General features: G+C 34.6%; 1 protein-coding gene across 2 annotated transcripts; it reads right to left on the bottom strand.

The window, feature by feature from the left end:
• Nucleotides 1-67: 67 nt before the first annotated feature.
• On the bottom strand, nt 68-16986 carry LOC109363881 (sperm flagellar protein 2-like). 2 transcript variants are annotated; one of them, XM_019610358.2, is made up of 7 exons: nt 16884-16986; nt 15062-15244; nt 11427-11519; nt 10477-10647; nt 5403-5570; nt 5148-5270; nt 70-495 (listed from the first exon to the last, which is right to left on the bottom strand). In XM_019610358.2, exons 1-7 carry the CDS (start codon nt 16902-16904, stop codon nt 415-417), a joined length of 840 nt encoding a protein of 279 aa, XP_019465903.1. In that variant the 5' UTR covers nt 16905-16986; the 3' UTR covers nt 70-414. The 2 variants fall into 2 exon arrangements, with proteins under 2 accessions (XP_019465906.1, XP_019465903.1); XM_019610361.1 differs by lacking the exon at nt 15062-15244 and having other exon boundaries at nt 68-495.
• Between the last annotated feature and the right edge of the window lie 970 nt (nt 16987-17956).

The raw sequence follows: 17956 nt of genomic DNA, 5'->3' as shown, positions 1-17956 counted from the left end.
AAGAAGAAGAAGAAGAAGAAGAAGAAGAAAATTAATTAATAGATATGTTAAAATTTTAATAGATACACTAGCTCACTTACAAGAATATGATGTATTTTATTCTTCTACCATTTTTTAGTAACAGAACCATCTCTGCTTAAATTCAGAAACAAGTTTTATTTTATTTAGAACTTACTTATATCAGGTTGTTTAATACAAACTCATAAATAATGATGTTTTTATTGTTGTTGTTTGTTGTTTCTTTTTTTTTTAATTTGAAGTAATAACTTTTGAATATCTAAATGTGTAAGTGCTTCAGGATTTGACTCTTGTGGCAATAAATGAATAAATCTTTCCTGTGGGGGGGAGGAGTAGAGATCTAGCACTCATTTCTTGCATAAATTAAAAAAAAATTCTTTTATGAACCACAGGTTTTCATACATCACTGTCTTTACATGTGGTTTTCTCATCAGTTGACTGTGCTTGTTCAGCTCTTTGAAGGAAGAATTTAATATCCTAAGAAAAGGAAAACAAAAAGTTTAAAAAGGTCATTTAATGTAACAGCCTGATCTGCCTTAAAAATTTAAATAACAATGCCTGTCAAACTAGAATTAGCATTGTAATCAGAGGCTAGAAGAGCCCAAGAAAAAGCTAACTTCAATGAAAACATATAGATTACACTTTTTCTAATTACATAAAATGTCCTCCCAAAGGGCACAAAAACCAGCACTATCCTTCAGCTTTAGCTTGTTTAACATGCTTGTGAAAAAATAACCATATAGTGGCAACTGCAGATAGAACATTCTTTGTGGCAAATTCTAGAAGAGTATATGACACCTCCATCACATCACTGAGACGAGGCCTTCATGTGGTTTTATGAAACTAAAGTATATTTAAATGGTTCTCAAAGTAAGCAGAAATACTAAGGACCTCTTTATACTTATCATTGAAGAGTGATATAAATAACTTTTGAACAATGAATATTTGTTTTTTGAACTAACAAATATCATTCAGAACACACTGAGATGAAATTTTCAATGAAGTTTCTTTTTGTATATTCAGATTTCAAACTGATCATAGAATCATAGAATCGTTTGAGTTGAAGGGCCTTACGAAGTCCATCTTGTCAAACCCGCCTGCAATGAGCAGGGACAGCACAGCTCAATCAGGTGCTCACATATCAAAGAAATACAATAAAATAAGTAACTGCAACATTTGGAAAAACACACCTACCTGCAGACATTACAGACTTAGATTTTTGTGCAGTACTGCATTATTTATAATGTGCTGATTAGTCACTTTTCAATTATGTTGTATTAGCAAAATCTTCCTCACTTCGGCAATGAACAAGAAATCTGTGATTTAAAAAGCTAATATGCCAAATGTTTACAACAAATATTAATGGTGATTTAATTTTCTCAAATTTTCTATTATTGTCAGTAAGTACATTTTTCCATTAAAAGAATAACTCGTATTCAGGATTTCCATAAAATAAATTAAATTCAAATACATATTCCAATATGTATTTTGTGCCTATTTTTAAAGATAGAGCTTTTTTTTTCCCAAAGCATAAACTTGCTGTATTAAATCATGCCTCTTTTTACTTGCAATTTATGAGGAACATTTCAGTGAACACCAAACAACTGAAATAAAAGATTATTTTGCCTGTCCTTTGTTTTAGAGGGCAGTGCTACCATTTATCTTTGACTCTAAAAAATACTTGATTCTAAGGAGGCCTACTTCTGTATATTGAGTCAGAAAAAAACTTTTCAATTCCGGTTGACTAAAGCAAATGTTAGCAAATGGAACTTCAGCAAGTTCACTATCAGCCCTTATCATTACCACACAAAGCAGACAAGGATCTCAGTAAACCATAGTGCTTCTGGCATGACAGAATGTGAATTTTATTATGCATCTTTTAAATACAAAACATAAGCATATGTTCTTGTAAAAAATAAGCTTGAGAAAGCTACGACTAATCATCATGGAGCAAATTATTTATCTAGTCATTTCCAATACTGCTGTTGTATTCATGTGTGTGGGAAGTGGAAATCTACACTCTAGCAATGTCACAGAAATACATACTAAAAAAACAGTCTGACAGTAAGAATGACATGATCAAAAATTTCAATCTCATGCAGAACAGAGATTGATAGAATAGCATTTAAGGATGTGTTAAATATAAAGTTTTGTCTGGCCAGATATACTTTATGTAACTAATAACCTTGCAAAGGAAACCAGAACTGAATAATCTCAAAACACTGGTGAAATAGTCCACCCATGGATTTAATATGTCTGTGTTAGATGAAGGAAACAAAATTCTTCTGTTACATTAACAGATATATTTAGCACTTTTATGTCAGAAATGCAATATTTTTCATGCATATTTTGCACTTCCACTTGATGGAATACATGATGTAACATAGGTCTCTTATTTAGACTAGGTATTTAAACACTGTTAAACTTTCTTCCTCATTGCACACTGGGACACCACATGAAGAAGGTTTCTCAGATTTCCTAAGTATTACAGCTACAACCTACATGCAGACAATGATTCAGCAACACTTTTTCCCCTAAAGCCTTAAGTATTGAGTACTAATTTAATGCTCTTCCTCATGGGCCTTACTGAATAGAATCTGCATCAATTCTGCCTGAGTAAGAAGATGTTTTTACTCTGGGAAATGGTAAGTTGAGTTCTGAATGTTTGTTGAGTTCTCTAACATTAAATGGCTGCTGTGAGTATTAGCAGATTTTTTTTCAATAATTGTCCAACTATCAATTGAATGTTTGGCAGACATATTCACTATACATTATCCTAAATCCTAACACAATGGACTCCGATTGGAGTGATTATCTAGGCAATGTTATCAAAATGATTAACTAAATCAACAATAATAGCAGCAGAAATAATATCATAACTAGTATAGAAGCCTGAAGCCTAAAACAGGGCCCTGTTCTAAAACCAGATCTATAGACATACAGCATGGTCTCCCAACTTTTAAGTTTAGGTTTATTTATTTATTTTTAAAAGGAACTAATGATAACTGTACTATTCAGAAGTTGAAAGCAAGAAAAAAAAATGTAACATAGCATTAAACGCATAGAAGTGTTGATATTAATAAACATTTTTTTTAAAACTATCTTGTTATCCACAGTAATTATAAGAATGTAGATAACTGAAAATAATGGATTAATGCAAGCATCAAGAATTGTAGAATATCTTGCAGACTACTTTATTGCAGTGCATCCTTGCTCACAGGAAGGCTATCATTATGCAGATTGTTGCCATCCCACAGATAAAGATACACAAATTGAAACAACAAATTCCCTTCAGAAAACAATCAATATGTTACCTGCAGATTATAGACTTTTTCAGAGACCCTATAGTTAGAACTGAACAGGTCATCAGAAGGTCAAAGGAATCTGGTGTCCCAACACAAATTTTACAGATTCTAACCCAAATATTTCATTTATGTTTTTCAGCAAAGCATTTCCAGTATTTATGACTGAAGTGGAAGAAACATTTTGACTTTAGAAACCACACCCTATCTTTGCTATATTTATCTTGTAAAAGATCTCAAAATAACAGCACTGTGGTGGATTTCAATTTTATGGAGATTTTTATAGTCTCGGGAGAATTTCTGAAAAGTAATCGATGCTAAGAATATTCTTTATTTATACTGGAATTGTGTTCAGAATGAAAAAGTTACCAACTGTATCTCTATGAATTGTCAGAGGAAAACTTCTCCTGAAGTACATGTGCTTTTGACCAGAATCCTATCCCATACAAAACAGTGGCCCCTGGCTTGTTTGCTGGTACATATAGCAATTTGTTTTAAAGCTGAGTAAGAACTTGTGGTCTTTAACTCTTCACCACTTAGTCAGAATTTGAAAGTAAGATGGAAAATGTTGATTTCAGGCATCTAATAGCAGTCAGTATTTACCAGTGCAGTCAAGAAACATGATTTTGTCTTTTTAATCATAGAAACTATAGAACGCTATATTTGAGATCATCTCAGTATCAATCTTTACAAAAGGAAGTTCTAAGCATAACAAATCAATACTAAAGCTCTGCATTTTCTAATTGTCAAGTGAGGAGGCACAAGCATCAAATGAGTCTTCCAGATCAATAAAAAAATGTATTACTTAAATGATCCCAATATCTCAATAAAAAGCTGTGGAAATCGCTTTTGGCTTGAGCATGCACTCTGAAACCCTCAGTAACTGCTCAGATTCATGTATGATGGTTCTCACATACAGTGACAATTTTTATTATTCTGCTTTAAATATATCCTACCAGCCACAAACAACTTAGGTTATATATTTTAGCTAATAAATTTTAAATATATACTAAAAGTCACTCTTCAAGCCATATAAAATAGTTCCTTCTTAAAGGGATACTAGGAATCTTGATTAAAAATAAATACTGTGCTCTTGATTTTCAGTTATTGGTTTGTGTGAAAAGATTTTCAAAAAAAGTTCCTCTCCTTGTAAATAGCAGTGTATATACATACAGTATTACTCATTTACAGCATTGTTAAGTTTTATTTTTGGTTGTGTCATATTTGTTTTTTATGAGGAGATTGCAGTATACTAAATTAGTTAAGTGTTTGTGTAAAGAATACTTGTTAAGATGGATAATGTATAGAACAAAGAGCTCATTCAAAAAACTCTGTGGCCTATGAGAAATTCAGTGAACTTGGAAAAAAGGGTTCAAATTAGGAAAAGTGTATACAATTAAATAAAAAGGGCCAGGGAAGATAGAAAGAAGAAGGGGAGTAATGATGTAGCATTCTGTCTTCCCACTTAGGCCGATTCTTGGGTTGGGTGGGGCCCTGAGCAACCAGATGTAGTGGAAGGTATCCCTGTCCATGGCAGAGCGATGGGAACTAAACATTTTTTTAGGTCCCTCCCAACTGAAATCATTCTGTGATTCTATGATTTTAAAATTCTATGACTCTATGATGATTCTATGATTCTTTAAGCACACCCTCTGATGGACAAAATTTTCATGGACAATGACACAATTGGTCTAATCTACAATCTGCAATGTTGTAATTTGGTCTACGCTGCAAGTTGACAGTATCCAAATTAATGACATTTCTAGGATAATGCAAATTGCAATTTGCCTACCTAGAAAGATCATGGTTCCTGAAAGCAGTACTTACATGAAGTTTGTACCCTTGGTACTTCTTAATCAACTCTTGAATGAAAGGGTGTTTCAAAAGGAGTTCAACTGGAAGAGGTGTCAGATCTTCATTGCCCAATTCTTTGTATATTTTTATGAAATGCTTTAAGAAAAACAGTATATGTTAAATTTATTAAGTGCTTAAAAACCATCTAGGGGAAAGCAAAAAATTACAAGAGGCATTTCTGTAGCATACAACGTAAGGTACAGAACATCTTTTGAGTCGCCAGCCTACCTTATCATAACTGCCTTCTGTCTCCAGGCTACTAAATCTATGATTATCTTCATCCCTACTTCCTCCATCACGAAACACTTTGAGCAGAGTTGCCAGTGAAACTACTCCTTCACCTCTATAATTCAAGAGTTCATTTTCATCTTCTTCTGTGTTAGTATAAGGAAAAGTCTAAGAAAATAAGACAAGCATAACATAAAGTGATAGTCTGTCAGCAAGATATGTTTCATTTAGACATTTATTAGGGATTAATTGGTTATATGTCCAAACTTCGATTCTTGCAAAACAAAAACGATCACCATATATAAAATTATCCACTGAACTATAAGATGAAGGAATAGATGCTGAAAGCTTAGAAATATCTATAACAGTGACATCAATAGAAATTGAAAAAGCAGCTTTTTCCAAGAATATTGACAATGTTCCTCTGAGAAATTTATTTTTTCCAGAATAACAAAACATAAAAATACTTCATAGTTACAATTTATAATAGTTACAGCACTCTACCAAGAACTCTATTTTTGTATTTATGTCAGAGTAAACTTAGTAATTCATAGAATTCACTGAATCATCTAGGTTGGAAAAGATCTTCAAAATCATTAAGTTCAACCTTTACCTTAAATTTCAAGTTCCCACCACTAAACCACATAACTTAGATCCCATAAATATAAATAGTTCCAGGGATAGGGATTCCCCCATTTCTGAGGGCAGTCTGTTCCAATGCTTGACCATCCTTTTTATGAAGAAGTTCTTCCTATAATCAAACTAACCTCCCCTAGGTTAGTCGAGTGCAAATTGAGATGCAAATTAAGATAATTTATTCATGTTATATCACTTGTCACCTGAAAAAAGAGGCTGCAGCCTCCTATCAGGATGCTGTAGAGAGCAATGAGGTTTCCCTTCAGCCTCCTCTTATTCAACCCATTTTCCCTCAGTCATTCCTTCTTTTTTTGCTTGTCTTTTTACCAGCTTAATTGTTTTTCTCTGCACATGCTCAAGAAACTCAATGCCCTTCCTGTAGTTAGGGGCCCTAAACTGAACACAGTATAAACAAGCCGTGAGATATCTTTGTGGTAATATTAGATGTGGCCAAACTGAAGAAAAGACAACAACAAAACACCACTCAAGACATTTCTGACCATAAAGACAAGAAAGGTCCTCACAAAAGTCACTCTGTCTAGATTAGTTCATTTTGTGTAGGACAACCACTAAGAACAATAGGAAATAGCTTTTAATTCAATATAACATTTTTTTATTATTACAAAGAACAGACTGCTGAGATTCAGCCATATTAATGTTGCATATCTTAACCTTTGATACATCCTTTTTTCTTTTTTTTACAGTACAGAAGTAGCAGAGTTACTGAGACAGTTTTTTAATACTTAGCAGTGGAGAATATAAAAACATCAGCTCTTAAGTACAGCACTCCCAGAAAACCATTAACATTTTATGAAATAGCGGCACAAGTCCAATAGCAACCTTTTTCATGCTTAAAAGCTAAGCATTTGAAGTCAGTACAAGTAATGGAAATCTCTAGGATGTGTTTCGTCTGCTCTTCTCTCATTTTTATTATTAAATTTAAATTTCTTTAGGTAACTTCCTATCAAGAGCCACTAAAATCTCAGTGGTAAGCTGGTAATGAATTGGGTAGCTCTTTCTGTTCCGCTGACGAATATTCCATTCGTAATATTTACTGGATTTCCAGTAGAAGAGAGCTTGGAGATTTGCATACCATGTAAGCAACCACTGATAGACAATAGTTTAGGTTCATATTTTTAAGGTGAATATTGTTTTGGATGTCTTCAGGTATTTAAGTCTTTCTATTTGATAGAACTACGCTGCATCAAAGATGACACAGTATCAACTCATAATTTACTTTTTGCCCCCTTGTGGTTCTTGAAAATCCTGCATGAAAAGCTGGCCCTATTGAAGCCAGTGGTATAAACTCTCATTTCCTTCAGAGAAATGGGGTTTTATTAATTCATGTTATATCTGTAGTACTCAACAGGATTGTAAAGGATTGTATATGTATAAAACAGGTGGTATTAGAAAAAAAAAATTAAAAGTGTGCAACTCGACAATTTACAGAAGTCAATTATAAAGTCAATTATAAAGAGAATCTACATACAACTGTTCATTTAGCATCCAATTCTATTTTACTAAGGAACTCTCCAAAGATGAAGTAGGCAAAAAAATTGTCTGTATAATACACCAGAAGACATATATTAAGACATAGCACAGATTCACAATTTTAACAAATTGAGTGGGTATCTCAGTAAGACTAAATTCTTGCATTGAATGGGTTATAAACTTTGTCCCTCAGATACATGTTGTTATTTCTAGACCGGAGGCAAATACTTCCCTCCCATCTGTGATGTGGTCAAAGGATCCTCTGATATATAGGTGATGTACAGTTACTTATAAACTTATAGAAGTCCCAACAAAACAGAACCAAAAAAAAACCACCAAAAAAACAAACAAACAAACAAACAAACAACTTGTCTTGTATCCAACATCATGAGATCAAGAACTTTCCACAGGAATATAGAATACTAAGTTCCTAGAATCACAGAATCATGGAGTCATAGAATCACCATGATTGGGAAAGACATCCAAGACCATCCAGTCCAAGACTCCATCTACCACTAATACTTCCCCACTAAACCATGTCCCTTACTATCACATCTAAACGTTTCTTGAACAACCCCAGGGACAATGACTCAACCACCTCCATGGACAACCCATTCCAGTGCTTGACCACTCTCTCGGAGAAGAGAGATATTTTGCTAATATCCAATCTGAACCTTCCCTGGTGCAATTTTGGGTGGTTTCTTCTAGTTCTAGCACTACTTACACAAGTGAAGAGGCCAACTCCCACCCCACCACAACCTCCCTTCAGGTAGTTGTAGGGATAATTAAGGTCTCCCCTGAGCCTCCTCTTCTACAGACCAAACAATCCCGGTTCTCTCAGACACTCCTTATACGACTTGTGCTCCAGACCCCTCATCAATTTCATTGCCTTTCTCTGGACATGCTCCAGGCCCTCAATGTCTTTCTTGTAGTGAGGGGCCCAAAACTGAACACAATACTCAAGGTGTGGCCTCACCAGAGCTGTACAGAGGGGCAATCACTTCCCTGCTTCTTTTGGCAACGCTATTTCTGATACAAAACGTGATACCATTGGCTTTCTTGGCCACCTGGGCACAGTGTTGGTTCATGCTTAGCTGAGCATTGACCAACACTCACATTCATATTTTCTATACTGTCTGCCAGAAAATTTGCACCAAGACTGCAGTGTTGCCTGGGGTTGTTGTGGCCAAAGTGCAGGACTTGGCATTTGGCCTTGTTGAACTTCATCCCACTGACTTTAGCTCAGTGATCCTGCCTGTCCAGACGCCTCTGTAGGGCCTTCCTACCCCCAGGCAGATGGACACTTCCTGCCAATTTGGTGTCATATGCAAACTTACTGAGGATGCACTCAATCCCTCGCCTGGGTCATCAATAAAGATATCAAACAGGCCCACAGTACCCAGTACTCTGTGGAACACCAGTTGTGACCAGTTACCAGCTGGCTGTGACTCCCTTCAACACCACTCTCCGGGCATGGTCCTCCAGTCAGTTCTTTACCCAGCAAAGAGTGTACCTGTCACAGGCTGCCAGCTTCTCCAGGAGAATGCTGTGGGAGACATTGTCAAAGGCTTTGCTGAAGACAAGATAGACTTTTCCTAATCTACCAGATGGGCCACTTGATCATAGAAAGAAATCAGGTTGGCCAAGCAAGACCCACCTTTCATGAACACATGACATCTGGGCCTGATCCCCCATTGTCTTGAACATGCCCTGTGATCTCCCTCAAACAATCTGCTCCATAATCTTTTATGGCACTGAGATCAGGCTGACAGGCCTGTAGTTCCCTAGATCCTCCTTACAACACTTCTTGTAAATAGAAGTCACACTGGCAAGATTCCAATCCTCTAGGACTTTTCTGGTTTACCGCAAACACTAATAGATGGTAGAAAGCAGCTTGGCAATCACCTCTCGGATCCCATCTAGCCCCATGGATTTGTGACAGTTCAGGTGGACTAGAAGGTCTTTAACTGTTTCCACCTGAATAGGGGGGAGGTTTATTCTGCTCTCCATCTAAGCCTTTCAGGTTAGGAGGTAGAGTACCCCAAGGATAACTGGTCTGACTTTTAAAGACAAATATAATGTGAAAAAGACTTTCTCATATTCAGACTCACCCACTGACAGTTTTGAAATTTCTCCCTCTGACTCTAGTCAATTGGAACTAATGAAGCATTTTATTATCTAAAGGAGTGAGTTCTTTCCAAGGGGTACACAGATATGTATAGTAGGTTTCAAAAAGTGAATTATACTTCAGTACTGTGTAGGTGATGCATATAGTGCAGTAATGGCAGTTCTAAGTCCTTTAAAAATGGGAAAATAATAACATATTCCATAAACACTAAAAATGTTCAAAAGCTTAGCTTCACTTGATATGACAATACATTCGCCATTACTCTAAGAGCAATTTAGACAATTATCTAGTATTAGGTTCAGTATTACTAACTCCTCTGATTTATAAACAAACTGGAAAACGAAAAAATAATAACAAAATTGTATGTATTTTTAAGTATCCCGAAGAAACATATAGTGGGAAAGAAAGTAAGAATGGTAATGAAATCAGTTTTATATCTATCCCCTGATGATGATATCATAAGTCACATCATGGTCTTGGTCTTACTTCTTTGGCCTCATAGCTGGACATAATTGCCAAAGATTAGATCAAATAATGTCCTCAGTTCATCTTCGCAATCAGCAGTTACCAAGAAATATCTTCAACTCTAGTAATTATTTAACAAGCAAAATTCAAGACTTCAGGAAAAATACTTCTGAGTATTACTATCCAAGTCAGTGGGAATATTTCTGAGTTCCCATGAATTCAGATGGACTGTTTGAAAGAGTTGGAGATATACACTACACAAATATTTACAGAAATCTAGCTAATCTATGATTTGCAAGCACCACCGTTATTTATTTTTATATATATATATATTATTTTACTGTAATATTTTACCTCACATACAAGAGACGCTTCTTTTCTGTGAATATATGTTCTAGTAGCTACACTAAGTGCTCTGTAAACACCTTCAGAAGGATCAGAGTGGGAAGCAAAATAAAGTAACATCTCAGAATAGTTGAGCAGTGCAGGAACTCTTCCACTATCAGCAAATAAACTGAAGAAAAACTACAAAAGGGCAGAAATACATAAATTAATTTCTACAAATGACATTTGATCAAATACAAATCACAGGCTGTACAGAAAAGGATGAAATAAAGTAAGGACTCATTAAAAATGAGTGAAGGCTATATAAATTGGGATAAACTAGACATGCTCTTTCTCAAGTGATGATTTTCAGAGAACAAGAAGAAATTCAAAAAATCTGGTATCACAACAAATTAGCTCAAAAACTGCTTCCTATTTTCAAATTATACCTACACTTCCACAGGGATATTCTTGAGCTTACACATAGGTATCATTTTTCTCTTATTCTTTACAAAGCTGGTCACTGTGTAGTAAAATTAATGCAGTTCAACAGAAAACAGGAATTCTGAGTTGACTATGGTTTAAAATACTGAAAGACAATTCATAGATTCCTGTCTCTGCCTTCTCTATTTCTTATTATTTTTTTATATGTGGAAATCAGATTCTGAAGCACCACCACCTGACCTCAAAAGCCACTCAGGCATTGCAGCAATTAGGGAAGAGGAAACCCAAGAAGGAATTATAGAATCCTAGAATAACTTGTGTTGAAACATACCTCAAGGATCATCAAGTTCCAACCCCCTTCCACAGGCAGAGCTGCCAGCTGCTACATCAAGTACTAGATCAGATTGCCCAGGGCCCCATCTAACAAGGCCTTAAACACTTCTGGGGATGGGGCATCCACAACCTCTCTGGGCAATCTCAGAATGGAGCTGGAAAAGTGAGTGGTCTCTTCTAAATGGCTATGTTTTTAAACTTACTTCTAAGAGATTTCCTAACCTATCAAAAGGTAAATGTTCTGTGCAATCTTTTGTTATGCTTAGATCTTCACTTCCATTAAACCATAAGCCAACCTAAAAAAAAAAAAAGAAAAAAGTACATTTATTTTCACATATTAAAATTAAGCAGTCTTCATGCTCCAAAAATAATAAAAATATTTTAAAAATACAAGGGCCACTCTGAAAGTAATGCCTCCTACATTATTACATTGGCCCAAATTGTAAGAGACAGACATTCAGTTACATTTTTTTTGCAGTGTAACAGATGACAGCAGAGGGGCAGCAGAGGGGCAGAATGGTGCCTGACATGGATATATGTATGTAGCAAAGGTGTGTCACTGAATTCCTCCATGCAGAAAAATATTGCACTCATTTTATCAACACTTGCTGACTGTTTATGTAGATGAAAGAGTGAATGTGAGCACAATGAGGGCTAAGTGGTTCTTCTCAGCAGTGGCAGCAGCAACATTTTATGGTCAGCCATGCAGATTTTTGTGAGTGTAACATGTCAAGCTCTAATACATTGCTGGTGAGAATGCATATCTAGTGGTGGCAACTATGTTGAAAAACACTGTTTAGTAGATGAGAATTTGCTCTATCACATGTTGTTATTGTGCTCCTTATCTGAAGCAGTTTCCATGGAAATAAATAAGAGGTGTTATTTTCAGTGTGACCTACGTAGATTACCAAGAGCTCAACTGTTGAATTTAATCAAGCTGAATTTCACCATGACACTGAACAAATAAAGTAGCTCCTTCAACTTCAGATAGATAATTTCAGAACTATGGAAAGTGGAGTGGCATAGAAGTGATACTATGTTCGTGAAAATTATAATTGTAAATGAATGAGGTAGTTGTAAAGACTTCTGTCAGATCCTACCTTTTAAGATGGGATGGCCAAAGCCATATTATCTACAGAAAAACTCACTTGCTCATAATCTGAATCTTGTTAAACCAAGCTAGAAATGGTGCAAAGAAGCTCACAGTAAGGAGTATTGAGTTCCACCACCTTGCGGTGTTCTCTAGCACTATTTGGTTTACTACCGGAAGTGCAGATAGTGGGGCACCTCTAATTCCCCATGGAAGGTTCTTCCTGTTATCTTCACCGAATGTTGCTTGTCATTGTTTCTTGTTAGGACGGTAATATAAAATCAGTAAATCAAAGTTTCTCAAAATTTTGCATGCATGTAAGTCTCAGTATTAAAGCAGAGAATAAAGTTCGTCTTTACTTTTATTTATAGATATAATTCTAAAAAGCCTTTGTATATTCCCTGTTTTAGTTAAGGAGCAAATAAGATTTGCAAATAGTTGGTAATCTTATGAATCACAGGTACTAAATAAAAGGTGCAACAATCTTTCAGTGTAGACGTTAAAAGGTTGTGATGAAGATAGTATCTTACTAGCTACATTTCCATATTTCAGACAAATTATTACAATCATATTTATACAAAATTTTGTTATCTTTGTGTGCTTTCTTTACTAAGCATGGCAATGAAATAGGAAAAAATCAAAAGATTCTAAGATTTTTTTCTGTTTTTTTCTCCATGCAAAGTATCAGGGAAAACTGACAAATTAACAGCAAGAAAGTAAAATTTTGTTGTTTCTGAGATCCTTTCTAGAAATAAATCAGATGATAGATGATGTGCCTATGGGGTGGTTGAAAACTATTTACTCAGCTATTGTTCTTATTTTTATAATCTGCACTGACTCATTAATTCTCTAGTACACTATGTTCTACAGAACGAGTCATTTTTTTCAAGCATGAAATTAGAATAAAATGGCAGTAGTAATGACCTAATGAAATTTGACACAAATTGCCCTAAATTGATATTAAAAATGCAATAAAAACAATTCATATCTTCTTAATAAATTAGAGGGCTAGATTTTACTGAAATAATAAAAAAAAATATACTGTTACTGTTCTTTTAATGGCTGTAAATGCAATAATTCCAAATACACAGCAGATATACAGAATTTTCATGATATTTTTAAATGAAGACAGTTCAGGCTCTATTCTCTAACAAAAAGACATTAACAACTTTTATTTGCAATATGTCGCTATTGTTGAATAAGATCTTCAGAGCAGTGCAGACTCTTAATTACTATTGAACTGAATTACTTGGAATAGCCTCTGTATGTTCCCAAAATGTTCTCTCGAGCATTTTAAGTTATGTGCATACCTATATAGGTCTCTTCTGAAAAAGTAGCTTCAGCTAAAAGTTACCTATGTGTTTCTGAACCTTCTAGTCCTATTTAGTCCTTAAGTAACTGCACAAGTCTGCAAATTCAGTCACAGTTCTTAGGGAAAAACTAACAAGGGCAGTTCTATAAACAAATTGAATGCACAGAGTTTCTTGTTTACCGTGAGCTGACTTTAAGGCAGTTCTGATCCAGAACTGTGCAGACATATTGCTCAGCTGAATTTGTTTTTAATTAGGATTCTGTCTTAAAAAATTTCATTTGCAGCCTTGCATGCCTTAAATGTGCTTATTTTTAAATTCTCAAATTTAAAAAGAAAAGTAGACAAATATTGCAACATATACAACTACATGTTTTGTGGATTTTATGGCTTTGCAGAATTTGGATTTTTCTTTCTTTGTTTTGTTTGTTTTGTTTTTTGCCAGGCTGGGGGTGAGATGGGGATCTGCTGGAAATTTTAATTTAATCAAAGAAGTTCTGAAACAGATAGGGTTCTGAATTAATATAGCTTTATTTAATTTTGGAAGAAAACTAATCCTATACAGTTTGAAAACCAACTTCAAAGAGATTCTCTGAAATTTATCTAAAACATTTTGAAAATAACTTCAGTTATTTTCAAAATAACTTCACTACACAAATACAAACTGACAGAACTGGTGAATTTTTGGGCATACATGCATACATGTGTATATGAAGAACTACATATAAATTGGCTAACACAAATTTTAAGAGTCATCCTAATTAATATTAAAAATCCAAAGTGAAAATTTGATAAGTGAAAGTAGATCAGCATTGTTAAAGAAAAAGAAATGTATTTTTGTCATGAAACTTGCTTCCTGAGAAACTTGCTCGGCTAGCAGATTTAAATAGAAGCTTTCTTTAAAGGAAAGAATAGGTCAAAGAATTTTTTAATTTCCTATGCGTTCAAGCTATGAAAAACCATCTTCACTTGCAAAAATTCATTACTGGAAAAATTCTCAAAATATTTAATCAAAGTAGAGCTAGTGAGACCGAATTAAAATTCTCGTTTCTGTTTGGGGCAATTTTTTTTGTCCCTAGCGTTTTGAATAGTGTCAGTTAAATAGAGACAGTTCATAGTAGTTAAAATGCTGATCAAATGATTGCTTTAGAATAGGAATTATTTTCACTTGACATTAGTTTATGGCTCAAATAGGAAATGGAAGTAAAAATAAAGCTTGATTACTCTGATTAGTATAATAAGTGGATAAGACAGATGTCAGGCCTTCAATTTTCTGCAGATTATTTTCATTAGAAACCACCCTCAAATAACAAATCATATAAAATGCAGGCTGAATGTTTGAGTGTGAATAAACCTCACAATACATTATTCCATTTAAAGAGATCAACGATAGAATATTACTGAAGAAAAGAGAATATGACTGAGAAAAGAATTATCACCTGCTTATAGTATTCCAGTGTAACAAAGCCTGATCCAGCTACATCAACTGACATGAAGTTATGGAGAGTTTTGAGAAGTTGTGTCACAGATGGCACTGGCCAAGGCTGTGCTGCTGATAACATGAACCTGCGCCAGTCAATCAGTTCTGTGTTCATACTGAATGCAGTTGTCAGATTATGTAACTATTAACAGAAAATAATAAATGTTTTCAAATATGTATGCATAAACACACATAAATATGTAAGGTTTTGCAGCAAGATTTCAAAGATCTATAAAGAATTGGGAGCTGTTTCTACTTCATCCTTGTCTACATAGTGTAGCTACACCGATACATTTATGAAAATTACAGCTTATAGTTACTTTGTAGTATCTCTAATGCAAGCACAGCCATAATTCTACTTAGTAAATCAGAACCTTTGTACAGTACAAACACTGATGTTCCCCCTCTGCCTTCACGTACTTGTGCACCATATCTTCATGAGAGAAGCATTTGAGGATCACCCCAAACCCTTGGATCACTGCTTCCCTCTAACATAAACACATAAAGCGACCACCTCCCATCTCTTCCTCCTCTACAGTGAGATGTGGAACTAACAAATCTGGCACACTTCATTTATGCACTGTTGGTGAATTTACTGTGCTCCTCTATACAATTTTCTGCTCCATATAAAAATTTCTTTATCAAATGACTGATTTGCCCCAGGCTGGAGTTCCAAAAGAAGGAAATATATTTACATGGATCGGGGCCTTTTACAGAATGAGTGAATTTTATTGTGTAGATGCCATCTGCTAAATATTGGCAGGTGTAGCACCACTTTCTATAATCTGAAACCTAATTTGAAATTCTACTGTCACCCACTGAAATGATGAAATGGTGAGTTCAGTTCAGAACAGCTTGTGCAGAGTAAACAGTATGCACAGTAGTCTATGCTTCATTTGTTTCCTTTGGCATAGAAATTATGGCTTTCACTATAAATGCACAAGTCTCCTTTTAAAGCCATGCTATTAAGGAAACTCTTTCAAGGGAAACAAAAAACAAAAATAGCACTTATAAGCACGAAGAGTTATTAAGGAGTAAAGAACACTGAGATACATGCACATGTGCTTTATTAACAAATTGAACGTTTGACTCATATTTTCCCCTTATAACTAATTTCTTGTTTTAGATCAGATTTTTCACATACTGAGGATAGCTGTGACTAGTTTTCACAAAATTCAATCACTCAGCAATTTTTAAATGGTTTACTCATGCAAATCATCTGTTTGAAGAATAGTTCAATAAAGCTGTTTCCCCCATCTAAAGTCCATTTGAGACCTTAACATTGAATTGTGACTTCATCTCAAAATAATTATCAAAATATGCTAAAACTAGCATATGCTAGTTTTTCATCCCATATGCTTATCAGCAACATCTCAAAGTAAAATTAACAATGAGTTCTGTGATGAAAGGTTAGAGAAGACTAGATAATAATTTTTCATATTTCTAAATCTGAAAATCTTGGGTAAGTGAATTTAATGTCATGCAGTACCAGAGTTTATTCTCCTTTCTTGTAATAAAGAACATAAACCGTCCTACTTTAACACCTCTAAGTGAATTTTCCACTGTCTCTGAGGAAGTGATGTGATTTGAAAATTGTAAATAAATACAGTTCTGATGCATTTTGTTACTGGCACAGCATCTTCTAGAATCTTTCTCTAAAGAAACATAAGATTTTTACGGAAAAATTGATAATAGTGCATAATTAACTTTGTCAGAGGAAGGATAATGCTGCATTTTCTACAACAATACTTCTGTTGAAATGAAAGGAGGTGTTAACTTACATCTGTAAGCGTTAGGTTCATCCATGCATCAGGAAGGTAATTTGTTCCAAGGTTTGAATTAATCAGATCTGTAAAAATGTCAATAAATACTTCCTTTTGTATGAAACCTAATAAAATAAAAGTTAATATAAAAATTATTTTTGCTATTTTAAATAGTCTCATTTTGCTAAAGAGAATCTATTTTTTCATTTTAATGGTCATATGAGAAACCTATTCGTTCTCCCATTCTGTAATCTTCATAATGTTAATATATTTGAAACCAAACATAATATTTTCTCATTCAAAATAAATCATTGGTGAGGCACTGGGCTGGTTGCCCAGAGAGGTTGTGTATACCCCATCCCGGCCGGCACTCAAGGCTGGGTTGGATGGAATCCTGGGCAGTCTGATCTAGTGGGTGGGAACCAGCCCACAACAGGGGGTTCAACTGGATGGTCTGTAAGGTCCACTTCAACCTAAACCATTTTATACGGGGCCTGCATAATAGCAAAATTACAAATATTCCACAAACTGCAGCTTGATACTTGTTGTGATCTCCTCTGTGGTCTCTAATCCATCCTCCCAGTCTACACTGTCAGTTAAAAATGTGTGAATACAAATGCCAATCACACATATGATCTGTGCATTCAATATCTTCCAAAATTTTCTTTCACTGTGCTCTACTTTAATTAATTGTATATCTACTTCGACTCCTGAAAGTAATCACAGGATAGAGAATAAGATGGTAAACACAGAACATTGTTAAAATTTGAAGTGAAAATTAATTGCTTAAGGAGTTTCAAAGAATGTGCTCGTGGTAGATAGATAAATAGCCCTGCATTTTCTTTTAAAGAAATCACAAGATAAACTTGTATTTATGACATATATACTGATAATAAACCAATTTGTTTTGTAAAATAAGATTGGCTTACAAGCAAACAGAATCTTTTAACTTCATGTGCATTATTAAAACATAAAACTATGCATGCCATAATACAACAGATACAGTAGACCAATACCATTCAGAAATGGATTTTTTTTTTTGCCAGAGATTCACCGTAAAATCTCTGCAGTAAAGACTAAAAAAAAAAAAA

This window comes from Meleagris gallopavo, chromosome Z (assembly GCF_000146605.3).
Source record: "Meleagris gallopavo isolate NT-WF06-2002-E0010 breed Aviagen turkey brand Nicholas breeding stock chromosome Z, Turkey_5.1, whole genome shotgun sequence".
Lineage (NCBI taxonomy): Eukaryota > Metazoa > Chordata > Aves > Galliformes > Phasianidae > Meleagris > Meleagris gallopavo.
This window is presented reverse-complemented; position numbering and strand designations above follow the sequence as displayed.